The sequence below is a fragment of the Aythya fuligula genome, chromosome 2, assembly GCF_009819795.1.
Source record: "Aythya fuligula isolate bAytFul2 chromosome 2, bAytFul2.pri, whole genome shotgun sequence".
Classification (NCBI taxonomy): Eukaryota; Metazoa; Chordata; class Aves; order Anseriformes; family Anatidae; genus Aythya; species Aythya fuligula.
In genome coordinates, this window is record NC_045560.1 from 81761055 (window position 1) to 81779201 (window position 18147).

The 18147-nt window shown below is 40.6% G+C and overlaps 1 protein-coding gene across 2 annotated transcripts; it reads left to right on the plus strand.

Annotated features, from left to right (window-relative positions):
• Window positions 1-5604: 5604 nt before the first annotated feature.
• NQO2 (N-ribosyldihydronicotinamide:quinone reductase 2) lies at window positions 5605-16179 on the plus strand. Of its 2 annotated transcripts, none has more exons than XM_032183356.1 (7): window positions 5605-5623; window positions 6407-6459; window positions 8100-8264; window positions 9842-9972; window positions 12344-12457; window positions 14140-14241; window positions 15411-16179. In XM_032183356.1, the coding sequence occupies exons 2-7, from the start codon at window positions 6453-6455 to the stop codon at window positions 15582-15584; spliced, it is 693 nt and encodes a 230-aa protein (XP_032039247.1). In that variant the 5' UTR covers window positions 5605-5623; window positions 6407-6452; the 3' UTR covers window positions 15585-16179. The 2 variants fall into 2 exon arrangements, with proteins under 2 accessions (XP_032039247.1, XP_032039246.1); XM_032183355.1 differs by lacking the exon at window positions 5605-5623 and adding an exon at window positions 5732-5935.
• The last annotated feature ends 1968 nt before the right edge of the window (window positions 16180-18147 follow it).

The following is an 18147-nucleotide window of genomic DNA, read 5'->3' on the forward strand; positions in this document are numbered from 1 at the left end:
TAATATTCACAGAAAACTAATGTTGAAGAGAATTTCTCTTACATGCTGATTTGTTAGTATTGTTTTTCCTTACTGCTTGTTCTCATGGGTGACAAATGCTCTTAAAACGTTTCCTCTATAAGAGAACTTGGGTTGAAGATTAAAAACTTGATCTAGATGAAGGCTTCACTTCGCTTTACTGGTCTCTGCTAAAAATGCAAACCCTTGCACTAGGCACTAGAGGGCACAACTGATATCCTTCAAACACATGAAATTTTTAAATCTTAATATATTATTCCAGAGACAGAACAATGTATACAATTAACTTGATATTAATCTTAGGAAAAGGTATACAGAAAGCTAAAGTCGTTCCTGCAGAGTTGTCATATACAGTATGATATTATGATATGATTATTCTAATTCATTTAATTTCTAAGATAGATGACTGTACCTTACACCCTAACCAATGTTTTATGATTTGTACATAGAAAACACGCCACACAAAACTATGATACTCGCATTCCCACATGAACTTAAGCAACAGGTATTAAGGATCACCAAAGAGTATCATATGCTAAAGTAGGGAAGAGAAAAACCCATGAATGCTAATCTAGCTCAGTAGCTGAAGTAACCGATCCATGTAAGTGTTGTTTGTGTTTGCAAAAACACCAGCATCTATTATGTTCTTGACTGTGTTAATGACTCAATGCACTGTTGGCTTGAAGCAACAAAGCTGATTATTTCAGAGTAGTTTAGTTCTTGAACTTGAAAGAGTTTAATTATAATATCCAATAACATATTCTTAAAATGTAGATTTTAAAATCAGGCCATAAATGGACTTGGATGCAATAAAATGTGATGGTTATTTCTTCTTCTTTTGCATGTATCTCAAATGCATTTTCTTATCTTTATCCTATAATCAACTCAAAAATTTTCACTGCTCATAAGATATTAGAAGAGAATTTGAATAAAAGTACTAAATTGTTTTTAGATATGCAGGTGCTCTTTTTTGACCTGTTCTACTTTGCCTTTTTTTTTTTTTTTTTTAACCACTGATTGACGATCACCTTTTTAATTCTTTTTCTTACTGGATGCTACATGCTATAGTAGGAAATATTATTTAGATGCATTTGGGGAATTACGATCTTTGTTCTTAAAGCAATTTGACTCACGAAGTAGCACTGCCGACTTCCCTGTGTCCCTATGCTAGCACGTCAGTGTTTTGACCCAGAAAACTCATTTCATTTAAGTGTGCTCTCTTGGTGCCATGCCTGCTTATAGCTCTGCCTAGTTCCTTTTCTCTGCAGCCACTTTCTTATCTGCAGGTTTTTCAGTCTTCCTTCTGCTTCTCCAGTACTTTGTTCACTATATAAACTTTGCTGGCACCACCACAGCAATAGGCACTAGACTCAGTCTAACCACTTCCCAGCAACTCTCTGTCTTACAGCTTCTGACTCATGCTATCCAACCTGTTATTTTATAACACTGTTCTTACAGCACCAAGTACCAGACACTGATTAGCCTCAGTGCAATAGTGAAATACGAAAATCTCTCATCTCTTTACCCCTCAATGTTAGCTAGGTTTTATGCACTTGGAGAACCTGTTTTTTTATATATCCCTGACTAGGGATATATTAGATGTAGAGCTTAGGGATATGGTTTAGTGGGGACTGTTAGCGTTAGGTCAGAGGTTGGACTCGATGATCTTGAGGTCTCTTCCAACCTAGAAATTCTGTGATTCTGTGACTACAGCTGTCACTCAAAAGGCTGTGGGAGTCCAGGTCTTCTGAAACTCATAGGGAAGGATATTATTTATATCCCTGTAGCCACCTAGATGTTGGAGGCCTGTGTAAGCCAAGCAGTGATTCTCCTTCTACTAGCATCAAAGGTAAGTGCAAGGAGTTGCATCTGAAGGTGATGAATTCAACTATAGAGACAGTTTAGAGAAGATGCCCTAAATTTTACGTGGCTAAAATTAGGAAAGAAGAATCCTGCCTGCTTGCCTACCTATGAGGAGAGCAGTTATGTGGGTTTGGGGTAGAGCGAGAAGAGAGAGGTAGACTGTAATCCCTTACATCGTAACATTTTCACCACTACAGCATCTTTGAAGTGGCTTCCTAAACCAATCACAGTACTTTCATGCCTTGTCACTGTTCAAAGGGACCATTACAGGTTCAGGACATTTAGTTACCTGAAGGGATATCCAATGGACAATTATTTCAAGTCAGGAACTAGTTCTCTCGAGTTCCTAGCTGGGTAATATACATCATATGACCAAGGGCATTTTTTATTAGTAAATTCAGTAACTTCAGAACAGTATTATCAGTAGATATTTAGTATTGAATATTGAATACAAAAGCTTCTCAGCAAAACAGAGATATTTTTAAAACAGCTTGTACAAAAATGGAGCTTTGTTTGTGTGCAGAATATAGCTGTGTGTCTTAAAATTAGCGATTGCTCATGGGACATCACTGGTAACAATTCAAGAAATTATTAATGGCCTCATTAAGGAGAGCAGATGGTTTCAAAGAAGCATAAAACACTTGGGAACTAAACTGCAGGTAGAAATGTGCCCAAATACCATTTGCATAATACCATTTGACAGCTCAAGGCTATCCAAATCATCACTCTACCTGTGAACTACTGAAGGAAGAGGCGGAAAATAGTTTGTGGACAGCATGACCTTGTATCCCATCACAGGAAAGGAAGAATGCAGAGGAATATGTCTCCATCCTGGGGAAGAAAATATGGAATCAACTTCTGATGAAGAGAGTCATATGAATGATTCTTCCCTGTTTTAGTTACATGGCCCTTCCAATTTTGCTACTCTTTTTTTTTTTTTTTTTTTTTTTTTTTCCTAGCAGATAAAATCAAATCGTCAAATCAGCCTCGTTACTGATTAACAGATTTTCTTGACCAATATTTGGCAAGGTTTGGCCTCTGAAAACCACCTACATCCACACTGAGCTCTTGATTCCATCCAAAATGAAATGGAAAAAGATAGGATTAGTATTCAATGGAAGTTCTTGAATTAAGGCTACCTGCCCAAGATTTCCAGGTACAGTGTCTTATGTTTCCATTTTCTTTATAACTATTTACCTTAACATGGAACAGTTTCCTATTTATAGTAACTGTTCCTTCAGTTAATGCTGACTGTGTTTCTTTGTAGCAGAAATGAATGAGTCCTCAGAGGGGAACTGTAACAAAACTACTAATTTTCTTTTCTTTCTAGGCCAGATACTTAAAAAGTTAAAATCATATAAATGACATTTAGGCAAAAATGAAACTCCTGAGTTCAGAAGACCTACTCCCAAAACTCCCACCCAGCTGATGCCTAACCTTAGGTAAAGAAAGTATAGGGTTTTTTCTTTTATATAGCATAATAGGAGTTGTGTGTCCACCCAACAGCTGTTGCATGTTTCAGCAATTGTTGGCACAAGGACTGGAGCCTTCGTGTTTCAAGGTCATGCCAGTGACTACAAAATTATGCCTACATTTATGTTTCTTCACCAAATCCTAAGGTATTTTTTTTCTGCAGTGAAACACCTTCAGCAGGATCTGATGACAGACCACCACAGTGTTCTAGACTGCACCCAGGAGACAAGACGATTCATAATTATTTTCAGTCTCTTTAAATCTTAAAAGATGCTCATGGGACACAAAGAAACCTGGCCTCACATTTAAAATAAGGGGCTCTGAGTTAACTACCATCAACCAGGAGTAAAGCTGTCTAATAACCATAGATAATTCCATGTAAGCATCAGCTCAGCAATTGGTAGCCATCAAAAAAACCAAATTGTATGGTAATAGTTATTAGGATCAGAAGAGGGAAAATCATTACACAGCCAGGTAACTCCAAGGTGCCTCCATACTGTGAATGTTATCTGCAGATCTGGTTCCCTCATTTCAAGAAAAGATACAGCAGAACTGGAAAAGGGCAGAGAAGAGCAATGAGAATGACTGAAAGCACAGAAGACTTTCCGAACAAAGAGCACCTGAAGAACACTCTTCTGTCTGGAAAAGATGAAATTTAGGAGGCACATGACACAAGTCCACAAAATCACCTTTGGACAGAGGAGACAAGCACAGATGGATTGTTGCTCTGTCACACCCAATACAAGAACCAAAGGGCATCAAATGAACCTGATAGGAACCAGATGCAAAACAGACAAAAGGGGTTGCTCTTCACACAGCAGAAAACAAATCTGTGGGAGTCCTTGCCAGGGACATTGCACAATTGGCACGGATTCACAGGGAGATTGGGCAAAGTATCTTGTGCAGAGAGGCAAACTGGAGGTTACCATACAAACTACATGTTCAAGTCTGAGACGAAGATAGCTGCAGTCTGAGAGAGCAGCAGGATGAATATCCTACATGCTTACTCTGCTTTTACTCTTTCATAGCCAGATACTTGTGAGCAGGGCTGAAGAGAGGATACCAGGTGGAATGGACCCTTGGTCTGAATCTCTGCTGTCATTTTCATTTTCTTGTGTTCTCTGTCTTGTGTTAGAGACAAAAACAATCCATGCCAATAGTCACTGAAGCTGTAAACATTCAAATTTCTTATAAAGCATGACTCACTCAATCCATGCTCATGGATGGCTGACAGGGACAGGAGAATTTTCTTCCAGCTTGGTCACAACTACTTTTTGTCATTGCTAATTAGCACTTAATTACTTAGAGAGAAAAAATGTTTAAAAAAAAATATTATTGTAAGTGAGGACTGGAGAAAGCAATAGAAAATGCTATTTAAAATAAATAAATTAATTAATTAAGAAACACTCCCAATCTGCAAAACAAAATTCTCCTTGCAGAGGTGCATTGTCCTATGAGGATGTTTGAGCTACTGTTACACTTTCCTGAGTGCTAACTTTACAAATGGAGGAGCAGTAGAAGAGGGCAAAGGAGGCTACAAGAAGCTCCACTCTGTCTTACAGAGTTGCCCAAAATGCAAAAATACATGGTTTCCCCAAATCACCCTGAAATTTCTCTTAAGAGCCCTAATAAATGTGCTCATGTGATTGCTAAGAAATAGCTGGATCTGGCTGCTGAAATCCTTATAAGTAGCCTTGTCCAAAGACAAACAGGAAATTGAAAGGATTTAATTTTTTTTTTTTTTTAATTTTATAAAATTATTAGAAATAAGAGATAACAATATTTGAGAAGAATGGATTTTAGGAATTAACATGGGAACTAATCATGCAAACTTTTACAGCCTTAGCAAGGAATAAGGTGGTTTTTTTTGTTTCTTTACTCCCTAAAGTACAGGCACAGTGCAATTTTTTTATTCTTTGCTATCTCTGTGAGTTATTACATTATATGGTATGTCAAACATATAACATATATGTTGTCCAGGTACAGTATGTAAACTACTAGCATTTTTCTTTTAGTTTCCCTTCTCTTACCACAACTAGACTTTATGCTTAGGGGGGGAGGGCAGATAAAGGAGAATAAATATTTTTGACTCTGTTACCAGAGGGGATGAAAAGACAAAAATAAAGCATCCTACCCGAGAGAAAGTAAACTGAGGCTGTGTTTCCTCAGTCCCTGCCCAGTTTTTTACCACACTGCTTCCCACACAAGCCGGAGAGCATCACCAAGCAGGATCTGGGCTCTGGCTTTATGCTCAGCACGCTGGCAGTTGGTGAGCAACTGCTGCGGCCCCAAGTTTCTGCTAGGGTCACTTCCCATTTCTGGACACCGCTGTCCCCAGTGCCGGCGGCACTGTGCATGTTACCTTCTCCTGGAGGAGCCGGGGAGAGAGCCGAGGGCTTTGTGTCTCCCCTAACGCAGCACAGCCGGTGGAAAACACCAGCAGGGCAAGGTTTGCACAGAGGTTTTCTGCACACCCGCTGCGAGAGGACGCGGGTGGCTCTGTCACTCAGTGCCAGGGGACCGATCTGCTGGTGTCTGCCCCGGTTTCTCCCGTCCGAACCGAGCCCCAGCACCACTGCGGGTAAAGCCATGGGGGAGGCAAGGGGGCCACGGCGCTGTCCCGGGTGGGTGGCAGGGCTGTGTGGGAGGGACAGGGGGTGAATGGGCCTGACACCAGTTTTTAGAGGAAAAAACGAGAGCACTCTCCGCCTTTTCCTTTGTGGAGGCTTTGGAGAATGACGCAGCACGTCCACGTTCACCGAGCGGGGAGCTGCGCTTTGCTAAGCGCAGCAGCAACAGCTCCACTGGGCACTCTTGTGGCCTCTGCCAAAAGCTGAATGTGAGGGGACGTGCTCGCTGAGCAGAGGTCAGCCAGCCCAGCAATATTTGCCAGAAGAGCACACGTACGGCCTGCCTGCCCTCCCGCAGGCCTACAGCCCGTTCGGCACCACGCAGCACGGCGCTCCCAGCCAGGTGGTACCGTGCTGGTAGCTGCCTCTGCACCTCCTCGTGCTGCTTACAACACGAGCAAATCTGCCGTTTGAGTTCACAGGCCGTGCTGGATTCTCAGGAGAGAAGCTACCAAGTGCTGCTGGAAAATGGCAGGTAAGAAAAAAATACCAATAAGGATGCTATTCGCTTCAGTCCTGGGCACACTGCTATATGGAATACCTGCAGGGTTTACTCGTGACACTAAAGCTTTTTTATTTTTTTCAAATCACCACAATTTCTTCAGTAAAGGATGCATTTGAAAACTCCAATCTCACCACTATTCGAGTGCCTCAACTCCACTGCAAGGGAAACAAACTAGCACCTTGCAGAATTAATCCTCTGGCATCTCTGAGCTCATCATCCCCAGCCACTGAGCTGCTTATTTGCTGAGAGCTAGTGAGACCAGCAAAAAGCAACTGCTCCTACAATGAGCAAGCAAGCAGTGCTCTAAATAGTTTATACACTTGCTAAATTTGTGGTAGCATCTAACCACAAATTGTAGTAGACTTCTGGCAAAGGTAGTAGAAATCACTACCTCTTATAATTTATGTTAAAAAAAAAAAAAAACATTTTTTTTTTTATGTTAAAAATTTATGTTAAAAAAAAAAAATTGTTCAAAAAATTGGTATTGTTTTTTCAAACCTTCAGCACTGGTTCTTGTACCTCTGACACCGCAAACTTACCTGCTGCCCTGATGGTGGTCTGGGACATGCAGCTCATGTCCACTGAATTCAGGAGATACCTGTTACAGATCGGCAGAAAGGAGCCAAGAGCTGCATATTTTGCAGATCCAGACATTTTCAATAATCCCTGGAAATCCTCTTATGTATGTATGTACAAACATATTACCCCATAAGAATACTTTACCTTTCCCTTGTGTTCAGTGATGAATTATTATTTTTTTTTAGAGAATTATTAAAGTTGAACAGGCTATATACCATAACATTTTGAACAAGTAAGCTCTAATACACCTTGTGGATCAGTTTAAGCGGACACATCCTAACATATCCATCTTGCCACTCAGTTTAGATTAAACCTGCTTTATTTTGAGATACAACAGACAGCTCATTGACACATCTAAGAAAAAAATCAAATCACTTTCTACTGCAGTCTCTGTGAAGATGCTGAAGTGGGACAGTGGCATCTGAAACATCTACCCTGAGGTTGTCACTTGCACAGCACTGCAACAGAAGACGTAGGGAACCCGCAATGCAGTAGAAGGATGCTCTGAACTCTCAGAAATTGTTTCCACAATAGTCTGAGAGAACATAAATTGGCACTGCTTTGATCCTATCCTGTCCCTCATTCTTGCTCTGTAGCTATTGTGACTCTGCTCAGGGAGCTAAGCCAGAAGAAAGCTGTTTGATTTTTTTGTTTTGTTGTTGTGTAAGGAGAGAGTTTTTGAAGGAATGAGCTGAACACAAGTGCTGGCTCAAGAGGATGGACCATGCCAGAGGAGAAGTGGGAAAGCCCTGAGTGCACTGATGTAGGGCAGTGTGGCCTGCTCTGGAAAGGCACCTACTGCGCACTGAGCCCTGCCTAGGAAAACCCAGCATAGCACAATATTGCTGAAGGGGTGGGGAGGCATTTACTGATTCATTCCTCTGCTGGGCACGAGTCAAATGCTGGCATTATCAGTTCTGCACTGCTTGGAAATCACAGTACAGAAAAACGAAGAACCTGGCCCTGGCTCCACAAACTCTTTCGTATCTGCCTACCTCAAAGGTGTCTTCTGCTTTTCTTTCTGCCTCCAGGGAGAAAAGTCCTGATAGTCTATGCACACCAAGAGCCCAAGTCTTTGAATGGATCTTTGAAGACAGTTGCTGTGGAAGAATTAAGCAAACAGGGCTGCACTGTCACGGTGTCTGATTTATACGCGATGCAGTTTGAGCCAAGAGCAACAAGAAATGACATTGTTGGTAAGTCTAGCCAAAATACTTTATTCATTTTTTTTTTTTTTTTTGAGACTGACATTAATCTTATCTATGCTGCTGCACTGACAAGCTAGAACCCATGCTGTTAGGTGCATTCTGAAAAATTGTTGCTATTATTTCATACAAATATACTCCAAATAACAAGACCTGTTTTTTTTTTTTTTTATTTTCTGTAAGCACTGACCAAGAAATGCCAGTGTAGGAACATAACTATCACCTGTTTTTAAAAAAATCTGATGAAAAACGGCTCTTCAATTAGAGAGAGGAAACACATCTGTAGTGCAGACCTGTAAAACAGTGTTTTGCTTTTAGACCAAAATAAATGAGGAATGGTATTGTTTTCCTGGTACTTGCAGTCAACTGAAGAGACATTCAAAGAAACATGTTCTCTTAATGAACAATATTACAAATTCCTATAGCAAATTAGCTCCAGGCACTCAAGTACACAGGCTTTTGAGTTGTTTTGGCACCTTCCAGCAACCTTGATAGTGCGTGATTATTAAAAATGACTAGAGGTTGCAGCTGAGACTTGAGAATAATAGCAATGATCTTGTTAGGCTTATGGAATATTTTCATGATTAAGAAAGTTCCACCGTGCTCTTAATAGCATTTAGCCCCAGTACTTTTTCTGGTCAGGAAAAGCAAAGCTATGACATAATCTGAGAGAACTTTAGAACAAGAATTCTTTAGAACTAGAATCAAAAAGAAATAGCACAGGCCTAATGCAAGCATCGGAAAAAAAATAAAATAAAAAAATAAAAAACCCACTTGTTAATGATGAAATGTAAGCATTTCTAAAAGTCCACTCATGAATACGAACCTTGACTCACAGTAAGGTTAGTTACTGAGAGGCAAAAATGCATTAGCACTTGCCAGAACCAACATCTGATGTAAGTTTCCGATCCCATTCTATGATGTACTTAGCTTCGTTCACGAGGTTACTACTTCTACTACTTCTACCTTCCACTGCTTGTCACCCGTCTTTCTGCTAGAGGCTGACAATCTGCTAGTTCAATCAGCAGGAATGAATGTGCATGTCTGGTTCAGACACACTTGGCTCAGCTCACCCAACTGTAGCACAGTCAGCAGAGTCAGCCTTTACTGGTTCCCCCAGCCCCTGCTGAGTTTCCAGAGAGGCTGAAAAGCAGCTACATAGTGCTTGTGACTGCAGAGAGGTTTCAGTGATCCCTAATGCAGATGCAGAGCAATTAGCAAAATTATATTAAATCCTCTGAAATCATCTACCTGCATCGCCAGAGTCTAGAGCCAAGCTTAGGTCCTCTTTTTGCACATCATATTCTGTCTCCTACAGAAAGGTAAAAGTTTTAGTACTCTCAGATAATCTATCCCTCTCCAGTTTACAATCAAGTCATCATCTGTCAGCTGTGATGATACAGAACAGCTTTTTTTTTTTAAAAAAAAAAAAAAAAAAAAAAGAAAGTGGGACAAAATCAGAAAGTAGTACCTCGATTCAGAACTGTAGATCACAACCTGTGTTTAATTCTTACCTGGCTACAGGGCTAGGAATGGAGAAAGCAGTGACCATGCCCTTCTATCCACAGATTGCTTGCACAACTCAGATGAGTTCAATTACGGAGTGGAGACCTGGGAAGCTTACAAGAGAGGAGGTTTGTCCGATGATTTGATTGAAGAGCAAAAGAAGGTGCAGGAAGCAGACTTGCTGATTTTTCAGGTCATCATTTTAAATTGTATTAAAAGGCTTCAGTTGTAACGTACAGGGTTGAAGAAACCAAAAGCAGCAGTAAGTAAGAAGATTACAGATTTCATTAGGAACACTACATCTAGCCAGAGTAATAACAGGCGGTAGCTCAGCCATCTACATAGAATAGTTTTTACCCAGCATAGCAATTTCAAGGTGTCAGGCTTTTCTGATATGATACATGTTTTTAGAAAAAAAAAATATCAAAAACACTAGATCATGTGTGAGTATTATTAGTTCTGGCACAATATGAATTTTTCACACAAATAATGGCTCCACGCTGACATTTTTGGTGACTAGGAAGACATCTGAAATCAGATATTTAAAACACACACGTAAAATTCATACCTGCACTTCACTTAAAAATTAACATTCAAAAACTACACGGTCAGACTACTTTTGTGAAGACTGCTCCTCATGCCACCTGCACTCTAAAGCAATTGCAAGGAGCAACTCAGATCGGAAAGGATCGAGTGCAAAATAATACTATAATTCTATATATAAGAACCGTGCCATATTATCAGGCAGCCTGACGGTATCCTCTTGTCTGGGAGCGCAAGAAAAGCAAGCATAGATCTACACACAGAAGAGCGTGTTGGGCCTTGAGGTGACCCTGCGAAGTTTTAAGCTTGGGATATGGTAACAGACACCCAACCATCAGCTGTAGGGACAAGGACTTTATCTCTAAGCAGCAGTAGAGTAACAAGCACAGATCAGTAGTACGATTGTACGAGTAGTACGAGTAGCTATGACAGCAAATCCAGTGACTCACCAGTACCGGGCCAAACTCAACATCTGGATGCACAAAGAGGTATACGACCATGGCTATCAGGCAGGCCAGCAGGGCATGGCTTCTTTTCTGGGCAAGCAGCTGGGAGCAGCCAGCAGGCCTGGGGAATTCTGACTTTCCCAATTGTGCTGCCCTCGTCCATTGCTGAGTTGCAGAAGCACTGTCTGGAGTCGCTAACCGATCATTACACCTCACCCCTGCTCTCCTCTCTGCCGGTTACGTCTTTGGTGTGCACGGGGCACAGGGATATCACAGAAAGCAAAACGAGCCCCACAACGTAGAAACAAAGTTCCCTGTGTGAGACAGATGCTTGGGTGCAGAGTAGCTCCTAAATGAAACAGTGGGGTGAAACATGTCACATACTTGTGCAAACGCAGTCAATGGCAAGGATAAAGTACACAATGTACTGTCATCCAGAGTGCTGACAGCTGAGAGGCCCTGTGTAATAAAAACAAAAAATAATCTGACCATATTCACAACCAGACTGTTGGCCTTAGGCACAGCCTATCTATATTCCACTGTCCCGTTCTAGATGAAATCTAGGATGTGACTATATCTCAAGCACGCATTTCAACATATGCTGTTGTAATTTTCACAATATTGCTTCTGAGATTACTAAAACATCCCCGGAAGGAAGTGGTTGCTTTCTACTTTCTGTCCTTAAAATACTATGCAGAGTTGAGTGTGTTCTGGTGCAGAAAAATACATAAATAAATAAAAATAAAATAAAAATCAGAAAGAAAAGAAAAGAAAGAAAAAAGCCTCTTAAAGATACTGCAGAGTAATTTAAAATTTACTATAGCCTAAACTCACCACTTCCAAAGATCATGGTGACTGGCCATTTCTACGCAGTTTCCATCTTGATTTAAGCCATATGCACATAAGCTTCTAATAGAATTTCTTCTTTCACACTGCACAGTGTACAAAGGTTTCAGAAGAGCAATTCATCCTAGAACAGAAGTCCATTAAGCGTTCAAGACAATGCAAATAAGACATGGTGATTTTAGGCTGTAGACCCATGGGCTAACTGGAGGATCGAGGAACAGAGCCCTACTGTTAGAGAGGAGGCTTTCTTCTCAGGAGGAGTTATCATGTCAGATACTACGGCACTTGTCAGAGGACTGTCAGATCAGAACTGATCACCAGACGTCAGTCCCGGTAACAGGGCTCTCTGTGCCATTTTGGCAGCACTAACCATTAGCATATACATGTACGCTCCTTTCGCATTTCAACCATCGGAGACACAACTCTGTACAGCCGTAAGCCTGAATTAAGTGACACCTTCCTGTCTTATCGTTTTCCAGCTTTCACTTGTGTGGAAGCCCTCACATTCACCATGGTGTCAATGCACTGCAGCTGTTTAGCTAGGTACCTGAGACTACCACAAGCAGGGCACTTCAGTTATTTTTGCCAAGCAAAGTTACTGCCTCTCCTTCCTGGAAGAAGGCATGTACAAGGTCTGAACAGATTAAGAGAACAGGACACTGCCTACAGACCAGGCCTTAGGATGCCCTGGATTCTCTGTATTAACAAGGTAATTTTCTTTTTGTTTAGTTTCCCTTGTACTGGTTCAGCATGCCAGCAATCATGAAGGGCTGGATGGACAGAGTCTTGGTCCAAGGATTTGCTCACGAATTCCCCAACTGTTATGATTCCGGTTTGCTGAAGGTATGCTTCTGAAAGTGTTTTATTAAGACCGAGATCTTTGCAATGCACTTCAGTAGCAGTCTTTCTTTTCCATTACGTTTGTATAAAGCTTTCGCTTTCAGCTCTCCTAAAAGCAGACCATAGCTTTTTCTGTGAAGGAATGACTTATTTTCTTGAAACCTGTGGCTTATTCTGGCCTTCAGTATTAGACTTACATTAATTCAGGTCTTGGAAGTTGAATTTCTTATCAATCCAAATGTATCCTGAGCAGCACGCAACAACCGCTCTAGTGGTAGCACAAGGAGGTACAAAAACTTCTTCCCAGTCTATTACAAGGACTGATTCCCTCAGCTCTCTCCAAAACACTTTCCTGATATGAGTTCTCTGCAAAATGTTGCAAAAGGGAGACACGAATAAAATGAATCACTTTATAGCTGAGGGGGAAGAAGGCAAGTGCCATGCACCTTGAAGCAGTTGTGCTTGATTATTACAGAAGCCTAAATATACTAGTTCAGGCTAGCGGGGCTGTAGCAGGTCAGCATTTCCAAACAGAGAGCTAGTGCCTAGCCCTTGATATACCACGGTATTCCAGAGTAGCTGGATGATTAACATCATCCATCAACATCATGCATCAACAGAAACTTCATCTTCAAAATAAAAATACTTCAGGAAAGCGTGTGGGGGAAGCTTGGCTTAAGTATTGGTGACAGACTCTTATTTTCAATCAGTCCTTGCTTATTCTACACAAACTAAGAAAAGCCATGGGTTTAGGTCAAGCTTAGCACTCTTCTTACAGCTCTGTAACGACAATTCTATAGGTAAAATATTCTGACATGCATAAACAGGAGAGTACATGAACAAAACGTGAGGTAGAAACTTTGTATCCCTGGAAAGTCTATGAAAAAGAGAAGTGATTTTTTAGTATAAAAACCTGTATGGTTAATTTTTGAGGTAAAGGTTTAAGCTGTTGTGTTCTTGGTTAGGATATGGAGAACACATATAAATAAGGAACACAGTTCTCGTGTCAGAAAGTAACTGGAAAATGATCCTAATTTGATGAAGTTTGATGAAGTGGCCATTCTGACAGCTCTCAATAATAAAGCTCTAGTAATACATTGTCCCCCATATGATTAGAAGCAAAGCAGTTGTGATACTGCACCATCATGCCACCCAAAAAAAAAAAAAAAAAGTATTTTAATTATGGGAGGTAAGACAGAGAGAAGTGCTGAGCACAAGCCCATGGCCAACACCAGAGTTATAGGATTAGAAGAAAAAATGTGGTTTTAGAACACCTGAATGTTCCAAAAGTGAGGAGCAAGCCCAGATCTGAACTGGGATTGTAGCACACAATTTCTGCTTTCAGGAAAGCGAGGAATAAAGATATCCACAGTAGTGAAGTGCTTTCCAGCCAGAGTTTTCCAAACATTTCACAGGAGAGAACAAGGGTCAGCTCTGCTTCATACAAGGCTGTCAGTACATGTAATTCCTTTTCTTTTCAATCAGCCTCTGCCCAAAGCCCTGGCATGCAGTCTGCTGTTCAGGTGCATGCCTTCAGTCTGTGACTCGGAGCCACTGCTAAACTCAAGGTTTGCGGAAGGGGACACCTGCAGAAACTGATGCTGCCCAGCTTCCCATGAATCTCTCTTGAACTATTCAAACAGTCTTTTTTTTTTTTTTTTTGATGTTGTTGTTTTTAATTCTAGAATAAATTAGCCCTGTTTTCTTTCACCACTGGAGGAAGCAAAGAGATGTATGCAAAAGGAGGTATCAATGGTGATATTCGCTATCTCCTGTGGCCCATGCAGGTAGAGCTATGAATATTTGGTTGTTACTTGTCTGCATTAATTTTTATTATTTAATTTGTTTTAGAAACTGTATTGATGCTTATTTGATGAAAAATATATTCATAGTTAGCTCTATAATAAAAAATAATTAGTCATTTACAAGCATCTGTAAGTTATCGCTGGGCCCTAAAATCCTGAGACTTCTTTAAGAGTCCACAGACTTTTAAATTTGTTTTGTGCCTCTTCCTCTAAACTGGAATCTAGAGAAAGCTTATAATGTCTATCTTTTTAATTTCTCTAGTGTAATAGGATTTCCTTTAGCCTCGGCACACAGGGTTTCTTTTCCCTGTAGCTACCTGATTCACATAGGATGCGGGACAGGAGGGCACTCGCACATTATCCTGGCATTTACAATCAGCATACAACAGTTAGCATGTCTTGTCTTATTGCTACCCTTTTGCCAGAGGTAGAAGTAGTGCTTTCAGGAATTTAAGTGGCAAGGCAAATTGCAACGACCAGTGTTTGATATAATACAATGAATGTGTTTTGATTTTACTGGAAATTCCCTGCTCTCCAAACCCTTTTGATTACTAGCTGTGTGCCCTTGCGAGGCTATCTAGCTGCACAGCTTGCAAGTCAACGTAACAAAGAATGCTATATGCAGCTGCAAATTCAGACAGACACGGAGGGAAAAAGGCAAGTTGAGCTGATTTCAAAGGCACAAATACTCATTCAGAATTGTGTGGCTATGCTGGAGGCAAAAGGCTAAAAAAATACATAAAAGGAGATGAGAAATGTGCTGCAACCCTGAACAATCCGTGGAGATTCAAGCAGCGTAATAAACTTCAGGCTGTCTCTGATCTTTGCAAATTTAATAGAAAATGGCAGCCAAAGAGAACAATTCTATGGATTTAGTAGCACTTAAAAATTAATTTCACAGAGCAGAATAAATTAATATGGCTTTATCTTTCAGTGTGTTGTATGTCATTCTGCATAATGCCTAGCTTTCAACACAAGCTGCCAAGGCAAACAATGAACTTGTGCAATTTATTTCCCTTCTCCTGATAAACGCACAGAATTAGAAAACCTGCCGTATCGGGTCAGAGGAAGTTTCAGAACTGAATACTGCACATGCTCAAATTGAAAGTGAAAAGCTAACTGAGGCATTTCTCTGTTTGCTTTGGATCTAGCATGGCATCATGCACTTCTGTGGTGTCAAAGTCCTTGAGCCTCACATCTGCTTCGCTCCCGAATATGTCTCTGAGGAGAAAAGGAAGGAGATGCTGCTTGCTTGGGCCCAGCGTCTGAAGACTCTTTGGAAGGAAGAACCCATAAACTGCTCTCCTGAGTGGTATTTCAAGTAATGTTCAGACACAGGACTACAGAGAAGAATGTTCCCATTCTTTCTGGTGCTTCATCGCAACATCTGAATGCTGACCTCGTAATCCATACACATTGTAGGTATCTTGAGTACTACGGCTAGCAGCTTAGCTGGCAATAAAGAATTTATCTTTATTTCCTGAGGGATTCTTTTCAATGATGAGTGCACAACTCTTTGTGAAGAATTATCCTTGCTCATATAAACAGTGACATCCTGCCTGCAAGCGGTTGGTAACACAAGCGGTATTTAATTGCAGATTATACCATTGTTGCTAACAAAACAGTAAAGCACGTAGCCAAGCTTAACACTCCTTGTACGAACAGCCACTTTTTTTTTTTGTTTAATTGGCCAGGGAATGTACTGCCTACGCTCAGCCTCATTATGGACAAACCTGCTCCTTCAAACGGGAGATCTACACTCGTGCCTTTGAGCCATGAAGCCAGATTGTGAATAATGCGAAAGGATGTACAGTTGCACAGTGACTTAGACAACTGGAAAGCTTTCTTGGCAGCTTAGGCTTTTCTGTATACTTACAAATATATTAAAGCCAAGACACGCCAGAAAAGGAAAGGAGCAAATAAAAATATTCCACAGTAGTACAAATATGTATTGCTTTTTTTTTTTTTTTTTTTTTTTTTTTTTTTTACAGCATAGCTTCTACTTGTAAAGTAAGCAGTTTCCTAAAATCAAAGGGAACTGACTATTTTTATTACTCTATTTAGAGACAAAAGAGAATTACATCTATTCCCTGCCCTTGCACACCAGCCAGCATTGCTATTCAGGTCTGGTGAGCTTGGTGCATCCCCTACACCGTGAGTATAAGATGTACCTGTCAGTTGGAGGGCCAGAAAGCCCTCCCAAAAAACTGCAGAAGCACTGTCTATGTATGGGCCATGACATAAAAAAAAAAAAAAAAAAAAAAAAAAAAAGATTTTGCTTCTTGATATCTGGGAATCTTATCTTGAACTTTACTGGAATAATTTTTTCTTGCTTAGCTACGTAATTTCTTGCTTTGATAAACTTACCTAACAGCTGACTTTGCACTTTGATATTGAAGGAATGTAGCCAGAATAAGAGACAGTCTGAGTCACCGTGGAATGACACTCGGCCCTCCGCAAACAGAGCATGCATGCTGCAGCCTTGTTACGCCCCACCCTTAGGTTTCTTTAAGGATTGTGAGCAATAAACATGCCAAGCCCAGGCTGGGAAGGGGCAGAGTTATCTAACACTCCAGACGGGGAATTGCTAGAGCAGGGAAAGAGACATGTTCCTGTTTGTCACTGTATGAGGTGAAGGGCTGCTGGACCGGGAAGCAGCACTACTCCAGGCTGTTCCAAGTGTCTGCTTCAGTGTGTATGACTCACGGGCCATACATTACCCAAGCAAGAATTTTGCCTTGGTTCAATAAGCCTTGTGTATGAAAGTGAAGTGGAATAAAATAGAAAATATTACCTGCACGAGTTGTAGGGAAAGCATATTCTTGCCTAAAGGACATAATGAAATCAACTTCAAGTTAGCTAAAGAGGGGCTGAAAGACAAATAAAACCCTGTCCGAAAGAAAATACAGTCAAATGCAGAGAAAAACTAAAGCTTGACCACATATAACTAGTTGCTTTGGAGGGGAGCAGTTTGTTGGAAGATGAACAAAAAGATCTGTATTCCTCAGAGTATCTTCAGATTTGTAGAACAGAATTTTAAGATTTTCTGCATTTTATAATCACAAGATTTTCCTTGCCAGAAGACAGATGAGTATTTGGTATTGAAAACAATCTCAGCTTACCTGGAAATTCTTCCGTTCTCTATCGCTAACCAGAAATATCTGATCCAGCCCTTTGGCTGACAAATTAGTGAGTGAAATCACATATATCCACAATACCTGAACAGACTCTTAAAAAGAAAATTTCTTGTTACTGTTTGGTTGGCAAGAATTTACAATGCGTATTAAAAAAATCCCAGTTACGAGTTACTGCCAAGCACAGAGTCCCACCACAAAGACCTCCCAGGCCAAAATATCTGCTCAGTGAAGACACTAACTCCATAGGAAAGAACACTCGGGGGTAAATAATGACTCACAGTGCTGCACAGTCCATTTCCCTCTTGCTTTTCACAACGTCAGAGTGACCTGACTAGTTAACACAACAGTAAAATCTTATATTCTAAAAATGTGGAGACTAAAGACATTATTCACGGTCAGTGGAATACTTAGTGTTATTTCCTAAAGACAGCTCGTGAAACTATATCAGCATATCCTGTATGTATTACTTCCTGCAGAGGAGTTCACACCAGATACTTGGGAGAAGGTGGAACTGAGGTGTTACGCAGCACGCCAGGAGGCGTCTCCATCAAAGCAATCAAGACCAGCAGATAACCCTCTTCTTTTTTGTTTTAACAGTAAAACCTAATTTCAAATTCTGAAAACCTGCAGCTTCCTAAGTTCTTCCTTAATTACATCCATGAAGGAAATAAAGCTTATGAGAAAATAGACACCAGCTTAAAACTTCTTGAGGGACACGGTTTGGTGATGGGACTCCGTAGGCCACGTTAGC

Bases quoted from the DNA above. Each gene is read 5' to 3' on its own strand.
- NQO2 (XM_032183356.1), top strand. The intron at 8,265-9,841 runs GTAAGTCTAGCC...TTCTATCCACAG, and splicing joins AACAAGAAATGACATTGTTG to ATTGCTTGCACAACTCAGAT. The intron at 14,242-15,410 runs GTAGAGCTATGA...CTTTGGATCTAG, and splicing joins ATCTCCTGTGGCCCATGCAG to CATGGCATCATGCACTTCTG.